The following is a 24,562-nucleotide window of genomic DNA, read 5'->3' as shown; positions in this document are numbered from 1 at the left end:
ATGTCCTTATTAACAAACTTTCTTTCTCCCAATTCTCCCTCCCTTCCTTCCTCCCTCCCTTCTTTCCTTCCTTCCCTCCCTCCCTCCTTCCTTCCTCCACCTCATTTTATGCTGTTGACCACTTTCTCCTTCAAGTAAATTGCTCCTTCCTGATATTCCAATATACTTATCTATTTTAGTTCTAACCCTACTACAGGCTTTTCCCTGTTCATTGTTTCATCATTTATTTCAAAATCTCTGAACATTCCCCAAAAGACTGATCTTTTGCTTCCTTTTATTTGCTCTATTTCAGAAAGTTCAGCCAAGTCACACCCCTTAACTGTCCCTGCTTTCCAAGAGAATACTGTTAATGGGGTATTCTTTTTTCTTTTTTCTTTTCTTTTTTTAGTCGGCTTTTCAGTTCCATTTCTGTAGCTTACTAGATTATTCTATTTGGGTTCCTCTCCTATAGCTGCTTTAAACTCAAGATGTTGAAAACTGATTTTTCATCCTTTTATCTTTTTTTCTTTACCTATATACCCCATATGAAGTCTCTTCTTTTATATAGACGTGTATAGTCCCCTTTCAGTGATCTCTCCACCCATTTATCAACATCATATTTTATTTTTAAAACATTTTTAAGTGCAAAGAAATACACTGTTGGGTATGTGTACACTTTTAAAAATAAAAAGGAGTAATATTACACAAACCCTTCTATAAAGTGTTTTTGCATTTATCATTACGTTATGGACTCCCTTCTCTGATTTCTATGACAGTGCATTTAGAGCTCCTTTGCAATGGCTGTTTAGGATTCAGTTGCATGGGAGTGCTGTAATATTGTTCTTCTGTTGATGGATATTCAGTCTGTTCCTGCCTTTATGCTCATTGCAAACAATGCCAAAATAAACATTCTTGTATATATATCTTCTGTGAATATTTCCTTCGGAAAAATTCCTAGAGGTGGAATCTTCTGCACACAACATGAATCTGGGTTTCAGTCCTCACTTACATTTGATTTCTGACTCCCCCACTCCTCAGCCATCATCAGGGACTTTTGATGCTTCCTGTCAAATGTCCTCCTATCCTTTCTTGCCATTTCTTGTCTATGCCACCCTTCTGGCCCGATGCCATCTCCCCACACACCTGGATTACTACTGTAACTTCAGGTCAAGCTACTCCTTGGCTCCAAGGCCCCAGTGACTAAGCCCTGTATCCTTACCCTAAGATTGGCCTTGGCTAGCTATATCTATGGCTGCAGGCTTCCCACTTTTTCTTTCCCTCACTCTACTCCATCCAGAACCTTACTATTCAGTGAATGTGCCAAGGAAGCTCCTGCCTCAGGCTTTTTGCACACTCTCTTCCCTCGTCTGGAAATGCTCTTTCTCTACATACTCACATGGTTTGGTCTCCTATTATCATTTTGTTTTCTGCTTTAACATCACTTCTTCAGAACTTCCCTGACTCTCAGGAAGAAAACATCTCATTACCCTTCATTCGGTTGTCTGGTTTTAGTTTTCCCTTTGTAGCACTTAGCACCAGTTAAAATAAACACTTGTTTGTTGAATGGACAAACTATAAGGAGCCTTCTAGTTGACTTCTCTGTTTAAATCTCTTCAGTCCAACCCACTAAACTTTGTATTGTTTTTCCTTAAACACCAATTTGGTTACATCAAAGGTTTCCAAAGACTTGCCGCTTCTAAAGGCAAAGACTGTAATAATCTAACTTCGCTCGCCAACACTAATCACACCTTCTTGACCACTTAGATTGGCCTCTTTTATGTCTTAAAGCCATACTGACTCACGGAAGCTGCTTCCCTTTGATAGCATCTCTCAGGTGTTCTTTTTATGGAATTGATCATTTTACACTGTAAATCGTACCTGAGCACACCTTCTCATATTGGTATTCTCCACATCTTTTATCTCTTTTATCTCAGCTCTGCATCTTGCTGAGACCATTTGCAATAGAAAGCTTAACAAGCTCTTTGGAGTTTTAGTGTCAAGATCTGCTCATTCTTAAGGTGAGGATTCCTCCCCCACCCCCACCCGTCCCTTGGAGTTTAGAGGTTTTTAGAGACTGTCACTACTTCTTCCTTTAGCCATTTTTCTTTGGAGCAATCACAAGTGCTTCTCTCTACAAGGAGATGAAAATATTCCATCTGCCTGACACCCTAAGTACTATTTGGGGGTGGGTTGAAATTGCTTTCTGGAGACAGGGCTGACAGCTGAGAGCTCAGTTAACGTTTCGAGTTTTGTTTTTCATCTCTTCTCAGATAATACCGTGTACCTGCTGGTGGTGAACCATCCAGATTTTAAGTCCACTGTTGAGTTGTTTAAATTTCAAGAAGAAGAAAAATCACTTTTGCATCTGAAAACCATCAGACACGAACTTCTGCCTAAGTACTGAGATACATCATATTTCTATTTTCCTTTCAAACCAGTGGATGGTTAATCTACCTTTAGTTTTTCCTTTTAGCCAGAGTGGGAGGGGGGAATAATGGCTAGTCGACTCTCCTTTCTAATGATCACAAACTCCTCCAAGTGTTCTTCTGTGGATACTTTTGAGGATTAAAACCCTTGACAGAAGACCTATTCTCTTCCTTTTTCATTTCCCAGGCTGCCCGGATGCTGACTAATGGCTCCCGGCCCAAAATGTCCATTTGAACTGTTATCAAGAAATAACTCTGATCTTCTCCAAAACCACACTTAGTATTTCAAATCCAAACCGGTTTCACAGATGAATTCCACATCTTGAGCTTGCTTATTTATTCATTCATTTATTTTTGTATTAAAAAAATAGAATCTTAGATGTTTCTATGATTAGAAACATATACCCAAGGGAGATCTGAAATCTAGTGCCTCTAAGACCTTCCTGTACTGCCTCTACTGCTGTTGTTTGCACGTGATTTGCGTAAGAAATTTATCTGTGGTTAACACTCAGCTCCAATCCTAGACTTTTTGATAATATAACACAAGGAAAAAGAAAGCACTCAGGGATCCCTGATCAACCCCACATAAAGTCAACTTCCTCACTTGCCTTAGGATTTGGTTTATGAGGTTAGTGATGGATTTGGGACAATAATCTGACGCTGTCTTCCCAAACAATCTTTATCCTTTAATCATTAAGATTTTCTAGAATCCCAGCCTTTATTTGAACAACTAACAGCATTAGCAGGATTTGTAAATCTAGATTTCTTTTAAACCTTGTGTTATTTACATGCAGGGGGCCTAGCAGAATGCTTAGCATATCACATCGTATGCACTCAGGGTTCCCAGTATCCCCTCCTCTTTTTTCTTACCTGGTGCTTTCAAAGACAGAGAAATTGAAGTTGGAGAGAAATGGAGTTACTGGATGAAGGCCAATCCACCAATTAGTAGTTGAGTAGGTACTATATGGCTCAAATTTTCTGCATCCCTGGGATGGGTGAAAATTCAAAGAACAGCTTCTGGTGGGACAGTTCATTCATACATTCATTCAACAAATATATTGTGGAAAGAGAATGAGAATACTGAGTGTCTGGCAAATATGCCACATATTAAGATCTCAATTAGGAAAAAGTATGCAGAATGGAGAAGGTGGGCTAATAATAATAATAATAATGGTAATAACAATGAGCTTTAACTATTAGTTAGGTGCTGCAATAACCAATTTAAACTGATGACTTTATTATCTTTTACAAATGCCTTCTTAATTAAGTGTTATTATTATACCATTTGGGATTTAAAACAACAACAACAACTTTGAAGCTTGGAGTATTTAACTTGCCTCAGATGATACTATCAGTAAAATGTGTACAGCTAGGATTTGAACCCTGGTAGCTTGAGGCTGAAGCTGTTCCTCTGAGCCACTATGAAATAGTGAAATTTACTTTATTTGTTTCACAACTAATCTTGGAAATCTCAGATTTTTCCAGTCTCCCAGGGTTAGAGTATTTTTTCTGGGCCAACTGCAAGATTATTTGTCTTTGGCAATATAGAACCAAACCAAAAATAACCATAGTGCCACAATTAACCAAAATTCTGCTCTTTGAACCAAAGGACTAGCCATGTATATTTTCTGCTTTGTATCTGATGGTTGTTTATACTGCTGTTTATAGCATCAATGTTCCTGTTACCAATCTATTATGATTTAAGCATGTTATTAATTATAACACAGTAGTCATTATTGGTCGTCTGCTATATGCCAGGCATAATGTCAAAGTCTTCGTACTCATTCTTTTATTTTACTTCCCTAACCTCTCAAGGTACAGAGAGGAAATGGAGGCTTGGAGTTTAGTCACATGCTATGGCCCCATATACGAAATAAGCAACATCAGCATTCAAATGGGGTCTATAAGATTTCAAAGCTATGGGGCGACTGGGTGGTTCAGTTGGTTAATAATGCTTCGGATTTCGGCTCAGGTCATGATTTCACCTTCCTGGATTTGAGCTCCTCGTCAGGCTCTGTGCTGACAGCTCAGAGCCTGGAGCCTGCTTCAGAGTCTGTGTCTCCCTCTCTCCCTGCCCCTCCCCAGCTTGTGCCCTGTTTCTTTCACTCAAAAATAAACATTAAAAAAAAAGATTTCAAAGCCATTACTCTGACACATCCATCTCTGCTCCGTTTTATGAAAAACAGGCAAATGATTATAAAGTATACTCATTTTGGATATTTACTTTTAAAAAGGAGAGGGAAAAAAAGAGAGAGAGGAAAGAGGTTTATGGCTGGAGCCTGTACACACTAATCCTAAATTCCTAGACCTTTTTGCTCATGTTGTGATAATGGCCACCATTGACTGAGGGTTTACTGAGTGGCAGGCTTTCCACAAAGCACACAACAGGCATTGTTGTGTCAAATTAAGATTCTGACCCTTAGTCTTAGACTAATGAGCTGTATGAATTTGGGAAAATTATTTAACCTCTCTTTACAGATGAGAAAACTGAGGCCCTGTATGCTTATCTAACTGGCCCAGGAGCCCAGAGCTGCGTCAGAGCTGATGTGCTGGCTATTACGCCCCTGCAATAGAGCGGAGATAATTCTCTTCCAGATAATAGCCCTGGGGAACTTCTGTCACCTCAATCAGCAAAGAATGACTCACTTAAGTGTTCACTGTTGTACCTATTAAAGCAGAAAAATGGACTCATGTATCTTAGATTTTCAGTAACAGAGAGAGAATCAAAATCAGAAAGAAAATATGCCATAGCGTGCTGTTTCTGAGCATTCTTGTTCATGGACATTTTACTCAGTTTACAATCATGAAACTTTAAGGCCTGAAGTGACCTTTTATTTATTTATTTATTTATTTTTTATTTTTTTTTTCAACGTTTATTTATTTTTGGGACAGAGAGAGACAGAGCATGAACGGGGGAGGGGCAGAGAGAGAGGGAGACACAGAGTCGGAAACAGGCTCCAGGCTCTGAGCCATCAGCCCAGAGCCCGACGCGGGGCTCGAACTCACGGACCGCGAGATCGTGACCTGGCTGAAGTCGGACGCTCAACCGACTGCGCCACCCAGGCGCCCCCGGAAATGACCTTTTAAAGCTGATATATAGACCAGTCCATCTCATCCTTTTACAGTTAAGGAAACTGAGGCCAGGGCTTCATGTGAAATCATTGATTTTGCCTAAATTGCACAGCTAATAGTAGCAAAACTTTAAAATGCAATTCTCAAGATTGCCCACTGGCAGTCTTCCCACTGTCTGATGATGTCTCAGATTGTTCTAGATGAGAGTGAGTTCTAGATGAACATAAATAAATTGTGCCCTGATAATGATTCTTGGCCTAATTAAATGTCTACTGAATTTAATGTATCTACACACACACACACACACACACACGCACATCATAGCACTATTTTTAAGATACAATTAATATGATTTTTAAAAAAATCTTTTTATTTATTTTTGAGACACACACACACACACACACACACACACAGAAAGCAGAGGAGAGGCAGAGAGAGAGGGAGACTAGAATCCAAAGCAGGTTCCAGGCTCCGAGCTGTCAGCACAGAGCCTGACATGGGGCTTGAACTCAAGAACCTGGAGATCATGACCTGAGCAGAAGTCAGATGATTAATCGATTGAGCCATTCAGCTGCCCCTAATAGGACTTTTATGTTACAATGCTAGAACAACTTTTTGGGGGGTTTTTTAGAGTAATTGTTGTCTTCAGGTGGGACTAATGCCGTATTAATTCTGTGCAGTAATAGAGTGAAACTCGATCCCACATCTTGATTTTTAAGAACAGACATTAATGAATGCTAATCAATGCATAATCCTGTAATGTGCAACACCTTTGCCTGTATATATCATATGTGTGTGTGTTTGAATTTGCAGTTTGAATGATATTGTTGCTGTGGGACCTGAGCACTTTTATGCCACAAATGATCACTATTTTGTTGACCACTACTTGAGGTCCTGGGAGCTCTATTTGGGTTTAGCGTGGTCCTATGTTGTTTACTATAGTCCAACTGAAGTTCAAGTGATGGCAGATGGATTTGACTTTGCCAACGGAATCAACATTTCACCTGATGGCAAGTATGTGAATTCTTTCAAATCTCGTACATTCCCCCAGATTCTTGTTAGATATCTTTTGAACATATTCATTCTCTAAATAATGTGGCAGGTTTTAACATGTTATCCTGGTAAGAGGAAATTAGGAAGAACTTTAAAATGTCTTAATTTTTCAGGGGATAAAATTTATCAAACATAATTTCTATTTTGTGTAGGCATACTCTTTAAATTTGTTTCGTGTGGGTGGGGGGGAATCTATGCTAAACATTTAGTATTGCTAAATAGCTTTGCTTTGAGGGAAGATTTTTAAGTGCATTATAAGACGAACAGCATGCAGTTATATATCTCAATAGTGCTGGTTTTTGACAAGATAAAGAGGTTGCACCAAAATGCAAATCAAGACACTGCTTTTTTAAGAAAGTGTTACTATGGGGGAAAAGTCTGCCCTTCCATCCCCTAAAAAATTTAAAAAGAGCTGTATATCCATCCTTATATCCTTCCTCATCTTGTATCATCATGCATTTCAGAGGGTTAGTAACATAATTAGAGGAAACATCATGGACAGCTTTCAATTATTTATAGCACTTCCTGGTTTTCCAAAATAACAGGTAATAAATCATTATTTCTCTTTTTGCTCTGGGATGCATTGACCACAGTTCTCTGTGATGAGTGTGGCATTGCACTGTGTGCAAAATACTAAATGTACAGGGTCAGGACCAGACTCAGGGGAAGAGGGGAGGAAGACTTCTCTCAGATCCAAGCCGAGCATCTTGTGTTCTCTCATGCTTTCTCTGGCCTAAAACAAGAGCCTGATGGTCAAGGGGCTTTCCTGCAGCCTGCCCGAGAGAACCCATTATCCTCTGAAATGCAGAATCTGGGGTTTGTCACTCTATTGACAAACTAAGAGAAGTAGTATAATACATTTTGCTCCCAGATGTTAAGAACTGGTACTAGGACCAAGTCTCTTCTCTTCTAGTCAGGGACAACTAAGTTCTTATCTTTAGAAATAACTTTTCAGAAATTAAAACTCTTTTGTGTACTATAAACTCATTGAGGGTTTTTTTTCAGAATTTGGTGTGCTTTGAGATGGGCCCTGTTTTCCGGTCTCTAAGCAAAGTTCTTTCTTAGGAAGAGTTATTACAACTTCACCGTAACCTTTTGAGTTGCATTACTTCAAGTGCTTTGATGTCGCTCTTTCTTCTTTGAAGGTATGTCTATATAGGTGAATTGCTGGCTCATAAGATTCATGTGTATGAAAAGCACGCTAATTGGACTCTAACTCCATTGAAGGTAAGATGTATTAACACTATAAGTTTGCAGAGTGATAATTAGATTCTAATTGATTTGTGAAATTAAAAGTGAGCAAAAAAGGATTGTCTAATTGGAGTGGGTGAGAACCAATTTTTCACTTCTCTATTAAGAGTCAACAGCACCGTGTGTGTTTGTTGTTCACTTTCATTTGGCGGCAGAGTGGGAAGCAGCAAACCAAACATCCACCTATGAAACTTTGATTCCTTCTGCCCTCGTGAATTTTCAGTTGGGTGTTGTATAGCTCAGTTCCCCTTCCCTTCCTCTCCTCCCTCCTTTCTTCCCTCCTCTTCTCCCTCCCCTTTCTCTCTCTCCCTTTTATTTTTTCCTCCGTGTTGATGGAACAGCAAAGAAATGGCCTCAACTGGTATTTCATATGACAGCGCTCTTCACAATAATTATAAATAATATACATATAAAGCCCCATAAAATATAAAGTACTCCCAGTGACCACCACACGCCCCAGCAGTCCATCACTTTGCAACCTTTGTCTCAGTGCTTCCCCCTCTTGATCTCCAAGGTTCCTGAGCTCAGCAGGGGCCCTGCCTCAGGTGGGACACTTGTTCCCTCTGCTCAGAGGATCTTCTTCCAGATCTCTGTGGCTCTTTCATTCATATCCTTCCAGTTTTCACTAAAATGTCCCTTCAGCAAGGCATTCCCTGGCCACCTAATCTAAGCTTGCGACTCTGCTCGCCTTGCTACACACACACACCATTAGTTTGCAACCTCAGGGGCTTCCTGGTGCAACCCGAATGCACCTCGCTCTACATGGAGGACAAGAAGAGACCAAGAAAGAGGCAGACCACTCCAGATCGGTTGATGGCAGGTTTAATAAACAAGGGAACTTATTTACTTGGCTTGTCTTAGGCAGCTGCAAGATGAGTTTCTCTCCACACCTGCCTGCCAGAATCTTAAAAGTTTATATAGAGGCCTTAATGGGGCTTAGTCACAGGTACCATCCAGATGGGCTCTACAACACCTACCTCTGTCGAGGCTGTGCCCTTGGAATGGTTCCCACTGTGCAAACAGTGGGCAGAATGTACATTTCAAGGGCAGGGAAGAGGATGAGTAGCTTTCAATTGTCCAGGTCCAGCTCGAGGGTCAACCAGTGGTCATGTCCTCTCAATGACCTGCTCCAACACTCCATCCCTTGTGATAGCTCTTACAATCTCATCCACGCCCCTCTTTTGCAATGTGCCCAGGGCAGTCAGCAAGGGGTTTCGATAGCATGTGTGCAGCTTGTTTAGTGGCTATCTGGCTACACTGGAGGCAGATACTATAGCAACAATATCGGTACAGGCAAGAGTAAACACAAAGTAAGGCCATGATTCCCCAAATCAGTGGCGATTTCTTCCTCCAAGAGCCCCCAAATCTGAACCACTGATTTATTAAGTCCCCTGAGCTGAGGGTCAAATCAGTCAGGGTATTCACTTGTGTCCTTATGTGATTTAATAAAGATGACACATTAGCAGACTCCTCAGGTATGGACACACAACATTCTGTTTGGATAATGGCAAAGAGGTGGTGATAGTGTTCGAGGCCATCCTATTTTGGATGACAGCTTTTATCATTAGAGACATTTCAATGTTCAGTACAGACAGGCTTTGTTATCATTTAAGGTTTGCTGGATGAAACTGGTGGGGGGGACAATGGAGGGAACAAAGCCAGTGGCCAACTGATCATGCCAGTGGAAATAGAGTGTGCCCACCTGGCCTGGAAGGGAGGGAGCTTGGCAGTTGTTATGGAGGGGTGGACTCTCCCGCATGTCCAGGAAAAACACAGAGTGTAGGGGCCCAACCACATAGGTAGAAGCCATGACCAAAGATTGGGGCCACATGAGCACTGGGCCCCACTTGTGGCCACCCAATCAGTACCTGGGCAGTGTGACCTGTTAGCACCAAAGTAGTTGCCATCCTTTAATATGATAGAATAATTATACGGTACCAGCGATATCCATCCCACGGATACATTCCTGGTACAATTGGGTTGGTTCTGTTTAGAATGATTTTTCTGTTCCCAACATAGGGGTATCTGGGGGTTCCACTGTCTGTAGCCCTGGTAACCCACATAAACCCATCTCAAATCTGAGCATAGCCACCCCTAGCTCCAATGATGGTATTTCTAGGATTCTTCAGTCAGCAGTTTGATGGGGTGCCTGTGTAGTTTGACAGAAAAAGAATGCCCATGCCCAGTGTTACTGATAGTGTGTGCCATAAGCTGGTTTTCTGGATTAGTATTGGTAATATCAGATGGATTGAAAGTACTACTCCTAACTTGCTGTTTCTTAATGTACTACTTTAGGGCTTTTGGATCCCCTCCCCAGCATGGTGATACCTACTAAGGCAATCCTGACCAGCAAGAGAAGGGCAGCTCTCCACATATCTGACAATTGAATTGATTTTTTTTTTGTCAGGCATATGAGTGGTCCACTGTAGAAAGGTATTTTCCTCGGGTGCCCATTCTGTGACTGGACACTACAGGAACAGCAGAAGTTTTCTGGCCGAAAAAAAATAGACATTTAGTAGGAACTTACATGGAGATCGTCCCCTTCTTTAAGAATTACACTTGTGGCCTCATCCTTAGATGTTAATGTGGCTGCAGCTTTAGGCATTTGACCATGTGGTGTATACCATACATGTTGGCCAGGAAAGGCAGCACCGTCAGGCATGAGGAGGATATGCCAGACTAGGACCCCTACCCTTTCCCCTCTTTCAGATACAGCGCATTTCAACAGGTCCAGCCTACAGCAGGACAGTGGGATCCAATGCAGCCTGAGTAGTTCCCCTTCACCCATCCTATGCAAAGTAAGTCGCCCATCCTGGAGGGACATCTCATTGCAAATTCCAGTAGATAATGCTTTGCTCAGGCATGATGGGGCTTGGTGTTTTCAGCAGCATAGTTCCTTGATCCATGGAGACAGTTGGCACAATGGCTGCCTCTCATGACTTCTGGAGCCTTTCAGTATTGGGTGCCTTGGTAGGGGTCCCTAGTCTGGCATCTGGAGAAACAGGGCCCTACTGGTGGATCATTCAAAGATATATAGCCCACCCGGCCAAGGTGGTTTTACTTGTTAGTAATTTCATTTGCTGCTTTAATATTCCATTTTTCCTTTCTACCACTCTTGCTATTTGTGGGTTATAGGGAAGACGGAGCTTCCATTCAATGTTGTGTTATTTTGCCCAGTTTTGCACATGATGACTTTTGAAATGTGACCCCCAATCACTGTCTATTCAATGATGGTATTCATCCATATTACTCAGCTTCTCTAATCCCCTGATGGTGGTAGCCATGATGACGAGGGAAAGCTTGGTTTAGGCCAGATGTGGTGTCCACACAAACCAAGGCATATTTAGAACCGCACTCACAGGCAAAAGGCTAATGCAGTCAATCTGCCAATCCCAGCGGATGGCCTCAGACTTCTTTGGCAGTTGCCTTGGGTGCTGTTTAAAACATAAAGGGCATGCTGCTACTGGATTGACTAAGTCTCTGTATTTTGAGGGCAATGGAGCCTCCTTGGAGATATACCCTCCCACCAGGGCACTGGGATGGCTACTTTTTTAATGCGCCCAATCTCTGTATCTACGAAAGTGTTAGTTGCTAGTGCTTATACCCAAGCCAGGACATCGGCTTCCTGATTGCCGAAGGGTTTCAGTCCCTTGTGAGCTGAGATGTGGAAGCCAGTGAGGACTGACTGTCTCAGGTTCTTGCAGGCAGGCTCAAATATTTTTCCATGTATCCTGACCCCACCAGGGCTTACTCATGATTGTTCACCTTTCGCTTTGCCATTGTCCAAGCCATAGGATTAATCCCTTTAGAACAGCCCAACTGTCAATGCAAAGGGTTAATGGTCAGGGCTCATGAGTCATCACCAAACGGCCCCTCCCCTTGTCGGGGCTGCGGTTTCTTTCCGATTCCATCCAGATGGTGTCAGTGTCGGGCTGAATAGAAACTGCAGCGCCCCTGGATGGATTCCCTTGACTAGATCCATCCCCCACTCCCTCTCTGCAGGCTGTTGGGGCTGCCATAGGAATGGGGCCTGGGAGGGGTGGTGCATCTTTAGATCTACATACTCTACAGGGCCTGGTAGCGCCCTCATTTCTAGAGACAGTGGCTGGTGGACAGAGTGCTCCTCTGCGGCAGATAGGAATGCCACTTGGCCAACATGGGGGTTTGAGCCGTAGCCAAACCCACTTATCTCCACTGAGATAAGTCAGTGGAACATATTCTCAATCCACCCCTTGAAAGGAAGAAAAATTCTTACTTTGACATACTCTTCCTTCCTGAGAGGCTCCACCTGGAGCAGCACTGTATATACACTGCCGGGAACTGTTGCCCTATGGGGTATATGGAGTTTCTGTCCCCTTCCAGAGCTGGGCCCAAAATCCTCGGGGAACTCTGTCCTCCTGTGATCCCCAGCCCAGTACCCACTTCATACCTTCTGGAGTCACAGACCCATCTAACTCAAACGGTAGCCCTGCTTGGGAGATGCCCAGAGCTTTAATACCCTAAGCTTTCACTAGTACTTTTGTCTTCTCAAAGGTGACTTGTTGCCCTTATCCACAGACCCACACATGTCCTTTTTTTAATCAGTCCATATAAGGGACAGAGACACGGTGCCGGATGGGGAAAAAAAGTTCTCCCAAACCCCAAAATCCCCACAAAGGTTTGTACCTCTTTCAGGTTCTTAGGGATTGTTAAGCTTGCATCTTATCAATCACAGCTTCTGGAACATGTGTCTGCCTAACCAAATAACTCCCAAAAAGTTTATGGCAGTTCCTGGGTCTTGATTTTTTGTGGGCTCGTGGCCCATTCTCTCCCTTGCAGCTGTTCCAGGAAAGCTTGGAGAATGTCCTGCAGCATGTTCTTGGATGGTTTCTTCTATCTCCTTATGCTCTGGAGCAATTTATACTGTTTGACAGTTACCATTTTCCCCAAGGGTGACAGGCCTACTGGTTCCCAGTGGGTGTTTCCTTCCAACACTGGTTTGATTACTACAACCCAGGTCCGGACTTCACAGATAGAGGTTTGCAGTTTCACCTTGTAGGATGTCAATGCCCAATATGATCTATGGTATTGGAGAGACAGAAACCTCATATTCTTGGAGTAGAGGGGAACACTAAATTTGTAGTGTCAAAAAACTTTCTTAACCATAACCATTTGTTCTGTGTAACCATTGATGATGCTGAAAACTTCTCAGGCTTACCAGGTATTAGAGTACATTTGGATCCAATATCCACCGGTTACTTCTGGAGGACCAGTGAGTAGTGTGTTCAGCTTGAGGCCTCTGATGGTCCCCAACTGCCCTCACTTCCAGGCAGTCCTGGCCTACATCTATCCCTGGGGTACAGGAGGAACTCCCCCCAAATAGGACTGTGTTCCCAAAGCTTCTGTTAGAGCAGGCAGGGAATCAGGGATGGGAAGGGGCAGACGGAGCAGGTCTGAATTGTTGTTCAGGTTTGATGGCTTTCCACAGGCCAATGAGTACAGTGCTGAGTTGTCAGTCCTTCCATTCATGTGGGGTCCCTGCAGCAATCCGGTTAAACCACATTTGCTTCCGGGTTATTTTTACTGGACCTTTACAGTCATTTGGGATAGCCTTTTGTTTTTATGGGTGACTTCTCTGTCTCAAGTCTTTCCCACAGCCATTCCTAGGATTTGTCAGTTTTCCCCAGATCAACAATGGATTGCCCAACATTATAAATGTCTTGTCTCACAACTGGGCTCAACATGGACATGAGTGTCCCATAACGGGTGTTGGGGGTGGACTGGAGTATCCTAGCTTTCATTCTTGCAGTGAATGTGGCCTAATCAGGGCCTTCAAACACAGAGGCGGAGATTGCCTGTCTCATTCCCAGTTCCCTAAGATTGTTGTTCCTCCTGTATAGATTTTCAGGAGTCCACATGCCCAAGTAGGTGCCCCTTATTGGGCCAAACCTCACTGCAAGCTACAATAGTCTAATCTGTAATGGAGTGAGTACTTTGAGCCTTTGAGCTCCTTCCAGGTGCTACTAGACAGCAGGGTATGTGCTGATATTGCTCATTTTCTCTGCTTCCTGCCCAGTCAGAGAAATGTCATCTCCCGCCCCCCCCCCCTCCCCCCCACCGCCTCCCTGTATCCCTTAGGTGCACTAACCATGTCAGGATACTTTTCCTGGCTCTTTGCTGGAACTTGGCAGCTGTATCAATAAGCTCACTGGGAGTACATTCTCTCTTCGTGAATCTTTTCGCTCAGTTGGAGGCTGCCCCACTAGCTGGGGTTGTCGTGGTGCTGTTGCTTTCCTTTGTTTTAGGGGTTGGACAGCACGGGGCATTTTGTTCGTTCCACTGTCAATCACCACAGCATCCTCCTCTTCACTATCCTCACTTTTCCAGGGGCTCCACCTCCTAGAGTCCCAATCACACTTTGTCACGGCACTTGGACCTTAATCCGCCGCAGCTTGCGCCCTCCTAGCTTTGCCAAGTGTCACGCAAGGTCTTCAAATGACCATCCTGCTCTCTCACCTTGTCTGCCAGCTCCAAAGCTACAGAGTAGGGGACACCCACATGTCTTTCTCTGATCTCAACTCTTCTTCCGGCTTTCTTTTTTTTTTTTTTTAATTAAATCCATTTATTTAAAAAACTTATTATTGATGTATTGTTGACATACGACGTTATATTAGTTTCATGTGTACAATCTAGTGATTGAGAATTCTGCACATGACTCCATGCTCATCACAAATGTAGGCATCATCTGTCACCATACAATGGTATTACAGTATTATTGACTATATTTTTCATTTTTATGACTTATTGATTTTATACCTGAAGTTTGTACCTCTTAACCTTCTTCGCCTATTTTGCTGTCCGCTCACCCCATTCCCCTCTGGCAACCACCAATTTGTTCTTTGTATTTATGAGTCTGTTTTTGCTGTTTCTTTGTTCGTTTGTTTTGTTTTTTTTAGATTTCACATGTAAGTGAAATTATGTGGTATTTGTCTTTGTTGGACTTATTTTACTTAGCATAAAATCCTCTAAGTTAATCCATGTTTTTGCCCAAATAGGGGGGCAAGGAGAGATAAAAGAAGAAGGCAGACAGACTGGCAGGTGGCAGGTTTAATAAACAAGGGAACTTACATACGAGGCTTGTTTTGAACAGCCTTAGGACAAGTAGATCTCCACACCCGTCCGCCAGAATCTTTAAAGTTTATATAGAGGCCTTAACTGGATTCAGCCACATACACTGTCCAGATGGTCTCAATAACACATTACTCTCTCAAGGCTATGTCCTTGGAACACTTCCCACTGTGGAAACAGTGGGCAGAATGTACATCCCAAGGACAGGGGAGGGGTTAAGGAGCCTCTGATTGCCTGGGCCCAGCTTGAGGATCAACTGGTGGTCACGTCCTCTTGATGACCTCCTCCAACACACACACACATACACACACACGTGCACACATACACACTTATACTTCCTTTCTCCTTATAGCTTCATTTTCCCTTCAACATTTATTACTAATACTATATATTTAACTTATATTTTATAAGTGAAATACTCTATATTTTATTTATCTTCTCAACTGTCTGCCTCTTCTACTAGGGTGTAAGTTCCAGAAGGACAGGTAATTTTCTATTTGTTCCTGGAAGAGTTCACCAACACGTGGTAGGCACTCAACAAATACTTGTTCAATTAATATGATAGGGCTGGTACACTTCAGGGGTTTATCTTCTTCCCCTACCAATTATGATCTGGTCTGAAGTTTTGGGTCAAAAGAGGTAAAAACACAAAGGAGAGGAAAGAGAAAGTAACAGCAAAGTGGAGCATTAAAGAAGTAGTCCCTTGTCCCTTACAAAAAAGACATTTGTCTCTTGCCATAACCGCCCATGGCATAAAGCATTGTCACCATGCTTTGTGGAACTGTTCCTGTCAGTACATCCAAGGTACTGTCATGACAGGCTTTGCTCTGAGTAAATTACCTCAAAACTTTATCAAATGGAGCATCATGTTAGACATTAAAAATCATTGGCATAGCCCATTTGGTATTAGCTGACGTAAAGTGGAATTTCATACACTCATACTGGCCGAGGGAATAAAAACAGATTGTGGTTATAACAATAGGTACTTCTATAAATTGAAAGTTAAAGAATGTTGTAAGACTAGAGCCCTATCTAGTATATATATTCAACACAGAATGATAAAGGTGCTCGTCCTGCAAAGGACGTATTTCAGGGTTGACACCCACTTTTGGCAATAGGTAATGCCTACCTCCTGACATTACAATTCAGTTGAGGCTCCCCCTGTGACTGTAATGTTATTCTTTCTTTTGAAGGATCATATTAATTCAGAGTGGGTAATTAATTAATACCTGGAGTGTCAAGAAATTTGATAAATGAAAGGAGACTGATCTTAAAATTTGTGATGAGCTGTGGGTGGTCTATGTCCTGTCAAAATGTGGGATAGACATACAATGGAATATTATTCAGCCTTAAAAAAGAGTACTAATACGTGCTCCAACATGGATGAACTTTGAAGACCTTATGCTAAGCAAAGTAAGCCTGACACAAAAGGACAAGTATTGTGTGATTTCACTTTTATGAGGTTCCTAGAATAGACCAATTCATAGACAGAAAGTGGAATAGAGGTTATTAGGGGATGGTAGAGGGGGGAATACGGTGCTATCGGGTGCAGAGTTTCTGTCTGGGATGATAGAGGTTTCTGGAAATGGATAGGGGTAATGGTTGCACAGCATTGTGAGGGCACTAATGTCACTGAGTTGTACCCTTTAAAATGGTTAAAATGACAAATTTCATGTTATGCATATTTACCACAATAAAAATAATCTCAGGGTGCCTGGATGGCTCAGTCAGTTAAGAGTGTGACTCTTGATCTCAGCTCAGGTCTTGATCTCAGGGTCCTGAGTTCAAGCCCCACGTTGGACTCCATACTGGGCCTGGAGCCTACTTAAAAAAAAAAAAAAAAAAAGGAATTATCTCCTCCTTCACAGAAAGGAAAAAAAAGATTTCAAGACACAGCCGATGAATGGGTCCCACTTTGATGCATTCCAGTTCTCTAAAAATTGGGATGTTAACAGAGAACACAGTTTTTCCCAATGAGAATAATTTATTAAGTTTCCTTTATCAAGGAATGTCAAATTTTCCACTTGGCTTTGTGGAAGCATGAAATGTGTAAATTGTGTGCACTGTAGTGAGTTAGTCTAGCTAGGAATTGCAGATTTGCAAGAGTTCATTGCTGGGCCCCAAAGGGTCTCCCTGCTGGAGCGTCAGCCCCCCCCCACCCCCCCCCCCCCACCCCGCCCCCTGGCAGGAGCCAGGCCTGCCACTTCCTGACGCATGCTCCAGGAGCTGAGCTTCTTGTAGAGCACACGGAGGGAGCTCAGTAACCGTGTGTCAAATGAACGGGGCCCCCAGGCTTTGGTGTCCTTTTCTTCTCTCACCCCCAGTTTACATCTCTGTAGGCTTTCGACTGCCATGGAATTCACCAGTTCGGCAGTTACCCCTCCCAAAGATAATAGCAAAGCTCTGAGACCAACATTTTCCTCATCTAACGAAATGACTGTATCAGCATAGAATGTCTGACACTGTGATAGATGGGGGTTTGGCGGTGGGGGGCAGAGAAGGCCCAGGGCTGATTTTGGCCAGAGGATGTTTGCTTGGCTGCCTCCTTTGGCCGACCTTGCTTGCCTCCAGGGTAGGAATGAATGATGGCTCTGCATGGAGACTCTGCTGTGACGCTGGAGCCCTCCAGTCCCTTCATGGGCATGTGGGGATAGCTGTCATTTTGAGGAGGAAGCACGGGGCAGGGCAGCGCTGGTTTGCCCTAGCCGCCTGCCCACACTCTGGCCTTTGCAATGAGTCACCACCAGTTATTACATGGTCTCTGGGCGCTGAGGTATGCTGGCCTCTGTTTGAGGTACACGGTAGATATTACTTCTCCAACTGAGAGTTAGAGGTAAACAAATAGATGTGATTTCTCCCCAGTAGAAGGCAGCCAAGATGATGAATGGTGGAATTAAGAATCATTGGTATTATTTATGATCCTGGTACAAAGCCTCGACAGCAATCTGTGCAGTCATCACATGCTCGCAACTTATATTTAGAAAATAAACAGCAGAAGAGCAGGGAGTTGAATAACATCAGGAAACTAAAGAAGAAACTTTTTCCCAACTCCAAGGCAAAAATTAGACCCTGGGTGATCATTTCTCCTCTGGCTGCACAGCCTATGATTAGCCATTAAAGAAGAGCCTACATTTCATTGACGTGCTCCTCAAAAATGAATCTACATTTCCTGGTTGTTTTCTGAATGCTTGTAAAAATATCATTTGCACATGCCGTTTTAGAAGGAACTGTTTTATGCAGCACTTAAAACTTTTTCTTCCTTTCAGTTTTAGGTTCATGCACAGATGTTAGTCCCAATGGTTTCATCTGACTTCTAACAATCCTTCTTGGCTTTCTGCATCTTCCCCTTCCCTCATCTGTCCTGGAAACTGATTAAATGCTAGCATAGATGGAAAGCTAGAGGAATTCCCTGAGCTGTACTGAAATGGGGAAGAATTGTGTCCTGGAACCAACAGTGTGGTGACAGAGAACAAGACGATGGCTTTCCCTGACCTATTGTTCCATCACCTCTCAATTTTTTTTCACTTTCTGTCCTTCCTTCTCTCCTTGGTTTTAATCTGGAAGTCCCTGGACTTTAACACACTCGTGGATAACATATCCGTGGATCCTGTGACAGGGGACCTTTGGGTTGGATGCCATCCTAATGGCATGAGAATCTTCTTCTATGACCCGGAGAATCCTCCCGCATCAGAGGTTGGTTTGAAAAATGAATCTGATCAGCAACCTATTCCCCACTGTTTCTCGGTTGAAAACATAAATCTCAATTATATGTGCAAATATAAGGAGGGACATGGATAGATGATCCAAATGATGAGATATAAAAAAGAGTTTGACTTTGGGAGGCATTTTAGTTAGAGTCTAGGTAGGAGACAGATGGTACATTTAAATGGGGTAATTTGAGGGGATTTAATAAGGGCACGCTATACACAGGTGTGGGCACACATAGGGAAATGAACAGAAGATAATGCATCACCCAGGGCTAGCAAGGGAGGCAGGAAATTGTTACCAGAAGCCAGAACAAGAGGAGAGCTGTGTGTGGAGAGGCCCCCCAGTTGGGGGACTCAGAGGAGGGTCCCTACAAGGAGGAAGCCTGGAACAAGTACGCCAGCTCGCTCTCAGTCCTCCCATTACCATGCTGCTACTCCTTGGTCGATCCTGACTCAGAGCCAGAGAGCAGGGGGAGCCTTCACAGTAGGTTTTTGTACAAGTCTGAGCAGAGTGGAGGGCTGGAGTAGGGTAGCCAGCAGTGGACTGGAGTTCATCAACAGTGAGTTTCTCCAATTTGAGTATTCACAATAGTTAAAAAAAAATCTAATGTACCTTCTTGCTATGGTCTAATCATTTCTTTGTGACCTGCCCTCCCTTTCAACCCCCTCTTTCTATGTGTCAGTATACAATGAACGAGCCCTAATGTGCAAATGGCCATCCTCTCTAAACCATCCCTGTGGAATGGGAAAAAAATCAGTCACTTGCTGGAATTATTTCGGTTTAAAAGACCTTTCCTTCCATCTTAGTTATGGTGCCCAAAGACCCCATTCATGTTCATGGTCTTTATTCAGTGGACTATTTTGGCAGTGCAAACAAGAATCTGAAACTCACTTTGCCATAGGCATTTACTATGTCTCATCTAGAGTTATCTATTTTGAGTTTTTCAGTATGTATTAATTATACTTGTTATTTACATCAAATAACCAATATAACTTTTGGCATAGTTTATTGCTATGTATTCTTTTTAAAGCCTAGTTGTAAGAGTCGTTCTCACTCCCACCCACCAAAAAAGATTTTTTTTTAATCCCATGTTTCTTAGATTTAAAAAAAGCCCCAAACCAAATGTTTGTTTCCAGTTACTTTATGGCCCTCCATACCCTTTATCTCCAGGCTTACAGGACAATTGTGATTGTGTTTAATGGCAGTCCTTTGTGCCTTTTGCTACCTCTTAGCCATTAGGATTGCTATATGGTATGTTTAACAGAACTGAGGACATGTATGCTGTGGTGTGTTCACTGTTCAGAACGGAGCAGAATGTTAGATTCTAATTTGCTCTTGCTTGTTAGCTCATTTAGTGAACTTCGGTCACTTGCTACAGCATGGACTTGGTTTGCAGCTCTGGAAAAAATACTCCCTTTCTAATGATGGATTTGGTAAGAAATAGCAAAAAGTAATAACAATCCATTAACCAATGCACTGCCCCATAGAAGGATGATTTAGTTTTATTAAAAAGAGGCTTACCTAAGCCAAGATGCATCATCACCTATTTCCTAGTAAGTAACTAACACGTCTGTCCTTGGGGCCTGCTGTTTTAAAGAGGTCCTTGTTACTGCTCCCTTGAACCCTTTGTATATAGGCACTGGCCATCCTAGTCCGCCATGTTTGGTGTTTTTGTATGTAGGTATCCTTTCTTCTAGTCATTGTATTTTATCCTAAAGTCTTAAGAATACGAAGTTAGAGCTGAAAAGAAACTTAATCTCGTCCCACACACCTCGTTCTACAAATGAGGAACAAATAATAAGTAGAAGATCCAAAACGTGACCCTGGGCCCCTGCCTCACAGGGTACTCTTTACACAGTGTGAATTATATGAAATCGCTGTTTTATTGACCAAAGTGGTCACATATTGGCTATTACGTGTGGTCAGCTTAGCATGCTACCACACTGTTGTGATCGACACAATCATATTTCTGCTCAATAAATGAAGGAAACTGAACTTATAAAATTTTATACATTTAGAGTTGGAAACTTTAGTTCAGAGGAGCAGATGTGTATGGTACAGAGATATGTTTTTTTTTTTTTTTAATTGCCAGAATTTAAAGACCAAATTCCTAGCTTTTCTGAAAACACAAAAAACTGGCCCGAATTCTAGCGTGGCAGTAATCCGTTACTAACAGCCTCCCTCCTCATTTGCCATAGTCCCTAATACTCCCTAATGTCTCACACCCAGACTGTGCTACTTACTCACTTCTGTTTCTTGCCTAGTCTAGGTAGTCCTATGTGTCTCTCTGTTCAAAGTCGCCTGATTAAAATCTGTCGTTTTGCCAGTGGGGAAACCGATGTCTTATATAAAGGGTAATTTGGCAACAAAATATGATTTACCTGCAGGCTTCTTCATGTGAAGACATGACCCTTATTTAAAGTTAATTTTGAGTGACTTAAAAAGAAATATTAAGCTACCGTTATTTCTTTGATAGGTGATCCGAATCCAGAACATTTTAACAGAAGAACCCAAAGTTACCCGTGTTTATGCAGAAAACGGTACAGTTTTGCAAGGAAGTACTGTTGCCTCTGTGTACAAAGGGAAACTGCTGATTGGCACCGTGTTCCAGAAAGCTCTGTATTGTGAGCTCTAGTGGGTCGGTTTGCACCCGTGCCGTGGATACTGTGAGCCCATTTCAGCTGTTGGCCCCATCTCAGGGGCCACAGCCATCTGATCTGAACAGTGACCACTGACCCCGAACTCAGACATCTGGAAGGAGGAAATCGCTGGTTAGCTGGGAACAGAATCAATGCAGAAGGCTTTTTGGAGGGTATGATAGATAGCAAATCAGTCTAGCAATATTTGAAAACCTCACTGACCAATAAAAAAGTCCTTTTCAGGGGCGCCTGGGTGGCGCAGTCGGTTAAGCGTCCGACTTCAGCCAGGTCACGATCTCGCGGTCCGTGAGTTCGAGCCCCGCATCAGGCTCTGGGCTGATGGCTCAGAGACTGGAGCCTGTTTCCGATTCTGTGTCTCCCTCTCTCTCTGCCCCTCCCCCGTTCATGCTCTGTCTCTCTCTGTCCCAAAAATAAATAAACGTTGAAAAAAAAATTTTTAAAAAAAAGTCCTTTTCAATAAAATGGCTGAAATTGCTGTGTCAGTGGTCAGGTCTTAAATAATTTAACGGTATGGGATCCAAATGCACTCTCCCTGAAGCATGTGTTCCCTGAGAGCACATGAGCTTATCGCTGCCTCCCTGAGTCTTGTTCAGAGAATACAGGAGCAGGATGATCTCATGTATCGTCATTAACTCTAGTCCTCACTCAAGGGGCTCCGGTTCGCCTGCTGGAAAACTAGATGTGCACCAGTTTCCCTCAGCTGCACGCAAACTTCCTCTGCAAAGCCATCGGACATACTGGCCCAGTCTGACTTCCATTGCCCCTACTGTGGATGACTTTCTCAGTAAACATAAATCTGAGTGACCCTATTTCTCCTTTTCCTTTGATTTATTCTATTCTCCCTTAGCAATGACATGAAGGAGCATCTTAACATTCTTGGGAGTATTGTCACACGAGTGTCTGTTATCTCAGCATCAATTGGACATTGTGGTTTCTTTGACCCAGTGAAAAGAAGAAGTTTGTTCGCGTCCATGAGTGGATACAGAATGAAGCCCATAATCGATTTGGGTGAAGCCAAATGCCCCCCAAAGACGAGATTGTTGTTAGAAGTGGTGGTGGCGGTTCGTAGTTTTGTTTTTTTTTTCTCTTTCTTCCTATTGTAACTTGCAGTGGAGGCTAAGAAGAAAACAATAGAAAGGTAAACAAAATAATAATAAGGATAATAAAAAAATCAACAGCCTTGGCCTATCTTCTGAGGGACATGACTCAGAAGAAAAGATGACTTTGTCATTTTCTTGTAAAAGCTGGGATGGAAAGGTTACCTAGCTTCATTTATCTATCTCCTTTGACAGGATGGATGATTTCCCTGGGATGCTACAGCAGTCACATTACAAACAAAGTTCTAGGGCACTTGCCACGATGACGGTCTGGTAGTTTGGGAAAAACGGCTGGCTGAAAAATTGAGAAGTGCCAACATGTTAACTTAGAGTCACAAACGGGAACATTTTGTTTGGCCTGGAGAACACTTTTCCTCATATCGGATTAGAGTTATTTTAGTCACGATTTCAGTGAGCATAAGATCATGTGCCCTACGAGTGCTCAATTATTCAGTGATGCTGTTTACAGCCCTCAAAGCTGGATTTCCTGAAATACTCTTTTTGAAACTATCAATGGGTGTTGTACGTATGCTGAAAAAGCCCACGCTTCTTTTAAAAGGAGTTGTTTGATATCATCAGTGAAGTAACCATACTCTGTTCTCTCTTGTTCTTGACAGAATAAGCAAATTCTGTCCCCAACCTACCCCCTAAAAAAGAAAGGAGGCTATCCCGTGTGACACAGCATACACTCAGGCTCAGGCAAAAAGGGACACATGCCTCCCCTCAGTGAGGAATTTCATAGCAGACCCTGAGGAAGACAAACCGGCCTAAAATTCACTTATTTTTTTGCACTGCCAAAGGTTTAGTCACAGATCAATTATGGTTCGTGTGTGTATGAGAGAAAGAGAAATTAATGTCCCTCATTTGCTATGTTCAAATCTCCAGAACTTTTAAGGTTTTCGAAGTAACATCGCAGCAAAGAACCCCATCCTGTGGGATGGGCTGACTCTGAGCTTGCCCCATGCTGTGTGAGGCCAGCCCTTTAATGCACTTGTCACAGACCTCTCCTGGCTGACAGGCGTCAGAAAGGGCGCTGGTGCAGCCGTGGCGGGAACCGGAAGCTGGCCGAGGAAGCTTCTAGTGCAGCATCTTTCACTTTATGCCCAGTTCCAGAACTACGCTTTCAAATGTAATTCTAGCTGCCAATTTACACTGTTCTGGGGCTCAAACTTATTTTTAGTTTCATTTCCATGGAAAACGTGCACTTTTGCTCTTGATTGATAGATACATTTTGACAGTTAATACAGGTTTACCCAGTCAAGGCTTGTTTTAGTTGAAGGTGAAAATGGAAGAGAAAAAAAGAATTACTCTGACAGATATCCGTATTTCTCTTTTTATTGCATTCGTTGTCTGACAACAATAATACTCATTGGCAAGAGATTTATTTACACTGACAAATTAAATGTAATCACAGGTATTTTTAGATTGGTCAGAAAACAGAGGACCATTGTGATAGTTTGCTTTGAACGCCTCTGAAAACCAAAGAGTAAGAAATGTCGTTTGAAACGGAACAATCTAGAGAAGTACATATTAACCAAGCACAAGAGAACAATTCAGACGTGGCACTATATTGTCTCTTCCATGCAAATGATCAGACACCAAAATGTACAAATTAAAAGTTTCAGATAGCATGCTATCCATACTTATCGGACGCAAAATGATTTTCAAACAACTCTTTTCCTTTAGTGATATATAAAGAAAGATTAAAATAAATCAACTTCTAAAAATGGAATAGAATTCATTCTCTCTTGTTTCTCTTTTCAGCTGGCTGGTTTTGTTAGTGATATGTAGCAGACGTACAAGTGGCTTAGCTGCGACACCATTAAAAAATACAAAAGCAATGCTTGTGATAACCATAAATAATATTAAGGAAAACATATACACACATATACTTAAGGGGTTTTGCAAAGCACTAACTAAACCTGATGTTGTTGGTAGGTGTCATCTAGTTGGAGTGCCTGTTAATTCCCACTTGTCAAGGTAATTTAACTATTTTTGGCCAATTGTTCTTTCATGGATGAACGGTTACATCCTTAGCAGAAAACCTGGGTATGTGGATAAAGCAGCTGAAAGAAAGAGAAGGGCACACCTTCCAACAACATACGCACGCTCATATCCACTTGCATTATATTTGGCAATGACCTGACCATGCCATCGCTCCACAAAAAAAAGTAAAGAAATGACCGTGTGATGGCAACACTGCCATCAG

General features: G+C 42.5%; 1 protein-coding gene across 2 annotated transcripts in view; it reads left to right on the top strand.

Moving 5' to 3' along the window:
* PON1 (paraoxonase 1) overlaps positions 1 to 21,398 on the top strand; it is a 34,465-nt gene extending 13,067 nt beyond the window's left edge. The window contains exons 5-9 of one of the 2 annotated variants that reach the window (XM_047849212.1): positions 2,250 to 2,376; positions 6,291 to 6,491; positions 7,676 to 7,757; positions 18,453 to 18,581; positions 21,073 to 21,398. In XM_047849212.1, the coding sequence (XP_047705168.1) occupies positions 2,250 to 2,376; positions 6,291 to 6,491; positions 7,676 to 7,757; positions 18,453 to 18,581; positions 21,073 to 21,231 (698 nt within the window). In that variant the 3' untranslated portion in view covers positions 21,232 to 21,398. The remainder of the gene's footprint in view (positions 1 to 2,249; positions 2,377 to 6,290; positions 6,492 to 7,675; positions 7,758 to 18,452; positions 18,582 to 21,072) is intronic. The other variant, XM_047849213.1, reaches the window with a different exon arrangement.
* The last annotated feature ends 3,164 nt before the right edge of the window (positions 21,399 to 24,562 follow it).

This window comes from Prionailurus viverrinus, chromosome A2, assembly GCF_022837055.1.
Source record: "Prionailurus viverrinus isolate Anna chromosome A2, UM_Priviv_1.0, whole genome shotgun sequence".
In the NCBI taxonomy this organism is placed as follows: domain Eukaryota; kingdom Metazoa; phylum Chordata; class Mammalia; order Carnivora; family Felidae; genus Prionailurus; species Prionailurus viverrinus.
This window is presented reverse-complemented; position numbering and strand designations above follow the sequence as displayed.